The sequence below is a fragment of the Coffea arabica genome, chromosome 5c (assembly GCF_036785885.1).
Source record: "Coffea arabica cultivar ET-39 chromosome 5c, Coffea Arabica ET-39 HiFi, whole genome shotgun sequence".
Classification (NCBI taxonomy): Eukaryota; Viridiplantae; Streptophyta; class Magnoliopsida; order Gentianales; family Rubiaceae; genus Coffea; species Coffea arabica.
In genome coordinates, this window is record NC_092319.1 from 847,235 (window position 1) to 851,732 (window position 4,498).

General features: G+C 38.4%; 1 protein-coding gene across 1 annotated transcript; it reads right to left on the minus strand.

The window, feature by feature from the left end:
• Positions 1-1,341: 1,341 nt before the first annotated feature.
• Positions 1,342-3,744, minus strand: LOC113687752 (UDP-glycosyltransferase 82A1). The gene is made up of 2 exons (XM_027205291.2): positions 3,008-3,744; positions 1,342-2,425 (listed from the first exon to the last, which is right to left on the minus strand). The coding sequence occupies exons 1-2, from the start codon at positions 3,504-3,506 to the stop codon at positions 1,551-1,553; spliced, it is 1,374 nt and encodes a 457-aa protein (XP_027061092.2). The 5' UTR covers positions 3,507-3,744; the 3' UTR covers positions 1,342-1,550.
• Positions 3,745-4,498: the final 754 nt, after the last annotated feature.

Below are 4,498 nucleotides of genomic sequence, written 5' to 3' on the forward strand. Positions count from 1 at the left end.
GTGTTACTGTAGATTTGTAAATGAACAATCAATATTTGAAAAACAGTACTTAAATCCAAACAGAGCCATAGATATTAGAAGAATAAATGTAGACATTCACGCAATAATATATAAAAACATCACAAATTTTTGTACACAAATTTCACTGAAAGTAAAAGTTTATTGTATTTTTATTATCATTGTATCAGTGTTTATATTTATTGTTTTAGTATTTATACTGCATCATATAGTTGTAACTAAGTCCTTGATTCAAGTTGTACGGGTCAAAACAAGGCTTTCTCTTTTTAGGTGGTAAAAGATTCAACACAAAATATATGATAGGCCTTTTCCCTTTATCATATTAAGGGAAAGAAGAATAATAAATTTTATATATACTGTCAGTATATACATTGTTACGGTTGGATGGATGACACATGAGCAAATTTTGAATTTCAAATTTTGCATGTGTCATATATCTAATAATGATAATGTATACACTGTCAGTGTATATAAAATTTATAGCAAAAGATGTTGAGGGTCTACGAACACCAAAAAATACGCTTCATAAAGGTGAAAACTATCTCTACACATTATATAGTTTTTGTTTGTACAGCAAAAGATGAGCCAGTGTTCAGCAAAACCAAAAGCACATTAAACAAAAAATGGGCATTGAGTTAAATTTTGTGATACACAATGTAAACACTTCTTTAGTGCTTGTTAAAAGAACTGGAAGCCAAATTCAACATCTTAACTTGCCATACAAATTCCTAACCCCATTGAAAATAGATCAATCCCTATCTTGCAGGCTTGCGACAGGTGCTTAAAATCATTCGGCATTAATACATTGAAAGCATACGAACAAATGCTACGATCAAACATGCATCTGCAGTGTGCAATGTCAAGAGAATAACCTTCCTTCAAAGTCTAAAGAAGGTTCAAACTACAACGTAAAATTTTGGTACAGGACTAATTTACACCACCATAGATTACGGATATTTAAAATTTCAGCAAGTCCGAATGGCTAAAAATGACATTGCCTAACATGTCTAACAGGGATTACTTGTTTTGACAGCATGTTCTTCAAGCGTCCATCTGTATATTTCAAATGTGACTATCGAATACAAGCGGGAGGGGAGCTGGGTAGCTAGGCTCCCCCCACATTTATGGCTGGGAGATGTTTTCCCTATTCAACATCAATGTAATGGTTAAAACAAAGATCGGATAATTATGTTAAATAACATGATTGTGCCCACATAAAATTATTCGGCCGAAAGATCCAAATTCGTCATGTATTTAAGCTATTCAAAGTTGCAAGGAATAGACAATTACTACAATTTTAAGACCTATATTTAATTGAATAATTCTTATAATGCACTTTTGCTTTTACATTCTTTATCACGCTAGTTGAGGCTAGCATATCTTCACTCATTTAACATTCACTAATAGTTGATGGATATTGTGAGTGACTAACACTAAATCAAATGACATGTAAGTGTAACCATCAACAAGATGCATAACTCTACAATTAGTAATAGACTGACAGAGTATCCAAAATGGGGAATAAATAAAGTTTACATCGAGACTATGTTGTTGACAAAGGATGCCAAATTAGTTGCTGCTCTAGATGTAGCCTCTTTGCCCATCAACTTCTCATTCAGTCCCACAATTCTGCCATCCATCTCTATATCTTCCATCACCCTTTTCAGCCCTTCAGCTAAATCTCTCTGCGCAAACCCCTGGAGCCTTACTCCAATTCGCCAAGCCTTAACGATATAAGCACAATTTAGAAACTGATCGCCAGCAACCGGATAGCAGAGTAGGCGTTTCTTGCATTGTATGGCCTCCACGGTTGAGTTCCATCCGCAGTGTGTGAGATAGCATCCTACACCCTCGTGCTGCAGCACTTCCATTTGCGGTGCCCACGAAACAATTTTACCTTGCCCGCCCTCTTTGGACATTCTCTCCACGAAACCTCTCGGCAAACCTTCACGCCATGCAGGCCCTAGAACCCAAAGGAAATGCCTGCCGGATGTCTCCAGTGCCACGGCAAGATTCTTCACCTTTGCCTCTCCAATTGGGCTCACCCAACTTCCAAATGAGATGTACACTACTGAAGCAACAGCTTGTTTGTCTAGCCAATCTAAGCAACTCAAATCTTCCTTCCAGAAGCTAGCAACAGTCTTGGTCGACGTTCTTGAATGCATAGTATTACTTGTAGGTCGAATTGGGATAATGTTTTGGACGTTGATCTGGCCTCCATGGCATTCCTCCGCAAAACTATTTACCAGAAGCCATTCAAGTGTCTTCGATCTGTCCATGGTCCTTGTCCAAAACTTGAACCTTGACGTTCTTCCAGCTGAAGTCCCAATTAACCATGGCAGTTCAGCTGCGCTTATTGAAGGTTGACCCGGGGAAACGCATATAGGAGTTTCTAACAAAGGACAACCTACACAATCGATCATTTATTGGAGCACTTGTGAGTAGGGTATCTTACCATTGGAATATAGTACTCTATTCCGAAATGGAACTACACAAATTAGCCCTTCTCCTCTATTTTTGGTCGGTGGGAAGTCCAATCACCGACATCCCAAGTTATACCAAGCTGTACTTATTACTACAAACATTGAATAAAATGTATAATACCCCCTGTCAAAGATCAAGGGGAGCTTTAGCCTATTATACATATTTTGCATATCCTCTCAAACAGAAGACGTATCCATTTAAAAAACAAAATCCTCATATATGGCAGATCATGCTTTGACCAAAGACGTGTCAAATTTGTAAAGCATTCCATCAGAATCTTTCAGTCCAGTTGATTGTTTATGTCAACAAGAAAGAAGGGATGATCTGACTTTCATTATTAAAACCATCATATGGCTGCAAAATGACGTGGACATCACAAATTTACTTACTAGACCTTTCCTCTTTTGGACCAACAAGATAAATGACCTCGCCGACAAGGTTTCTTAATTAGTCATGATTCACAAATAAAAGATTGCATTCCACTAATAATATTGTGATGGATTACCTGTTTCAGAAATGATGCCCGAGAGTAGCATGTCTGGAATGGCAGAAATCAATCTGTAAGTAGCCACCATGGCTGGCCAAAAACCTGCTACTTTAACTCCGCATCGACGGGCAACGTTGATAGCATATGATGCCAGTAGGTCAACTATCATACATGAAACCCTTCCTTCATCATGATCCTGTTCTTGTTCCCCATCAAATTGTCGAACAAGCTTTTCTAGATGCAGCGGCATTATCTTCTCCATAGCCATCTCCATGGCGAAAAAGTCACGCGGTTTTCCTTCGTCTAGTCCGTCGGCCGGAATGGACTGACAAACAATCCCTTCCATACTATCTATCTGAGCAGAGATGCTGCGGTGGATAAACTCAGGGACAACCAGCACGGGCTCTAAACCATGGGAAACGAGTTCACAAGCCAGCTTGAGCATAGGAGTGACATGGCCTTGTGCTGGATATGGAACTAAAATCACCTTCCCCCCCGCCCTCGTAAAGTACTTCATGCCTGCCTTTCCTTGTATTTCTTCTTCTTAGTTAGTAGTTGATCTCGATCGGGTGAGAGACTAAACTACAAAGCAGTTTCACACTAACTAGTACTACTACTTAGTATCCTGCTGGAAGGTTTAGCAAATGCATAAATACGTTTAAATTTGTGGTGAGGCCATGAGGGTCCTAGTTTATCTGTTCGGATAAATACAGAAATTCATAGTGGAGGCTTCTTTTTCCGGCAAAAGTTACAAGACAAAAGGATGTATAATTGATTGGGTGAATGAATACCTAACGGGGAGGAAAACAAGTCAAAAGACAAGAGAAAGAAAAGAAAAGCAAGAATAAAAAGAAAATGAGCATATACCTGTAAGGCAGAATCCAGTAGTTGTTTCTTTTGGCCAAGGCTTTATCCGTAGATAATGCAAAATTAATAAATTTGTTAGCTACATAAAATAATCACACATGGCAATGAAGGGCAATGCAAACTGGAAGGGCTAAGCTTCGATTAGCAATTTTGTTACCGAATTAGCTGTAATGGCAACAACATGGATGATGGATAATACAAGACCATTTGATTCTTTAATTTGTTCAAAACATGGAATATGGCCTAAGATCCAAGTTGCTGCATGTGGCCTACCATTACTAATTGGTGCAGGTTCCAATTGGTGCAAAAGGAAAAGGCTTTTGATTGGAAATGATTGTTTTACTTTTGGGGTCCATGCGAAACGTGATGGATAGCGTTCATGTTTTCTTAGTTGCCATAGATGAATAAAGGTTTTGTGGTTTGGCAAGTGCCAACGATCGAGTTGGGTTTTAACACTAATCTTCAGCCGTACAGTCTTTTTAATTAATGGCATTGACAAATTTTATGTGATCATCATTCATCAACAATAATTATATTAATCATACTAGTACGTGACAGGTTATCGAAGCCTGTGCAATAATAAAAACCTGCTCAAACTAAAAGTAATTTCTGTAGATAGCGGTGAGCAGGATCGAATCCACA

What these genes read in the sequence shown, in the direction of transcription:
- LOC113687752 (XM_027205291.2), bottom strand. Translation starts at nt 3,506, where the DNA reads ATGAAGTACTTTACGAGGGCGGGGGGGAAGGTGATTTTAGTTCCATAT. An exon ending in GGGCATCATTTCTGAAACAG is followed by an intron (nt 2,426 to 3,007) that starts GTAATCCATCAC and finishes TCGATTGTGTAG; the next exon opens with GTTGTCCTTTGTTAGAAACT.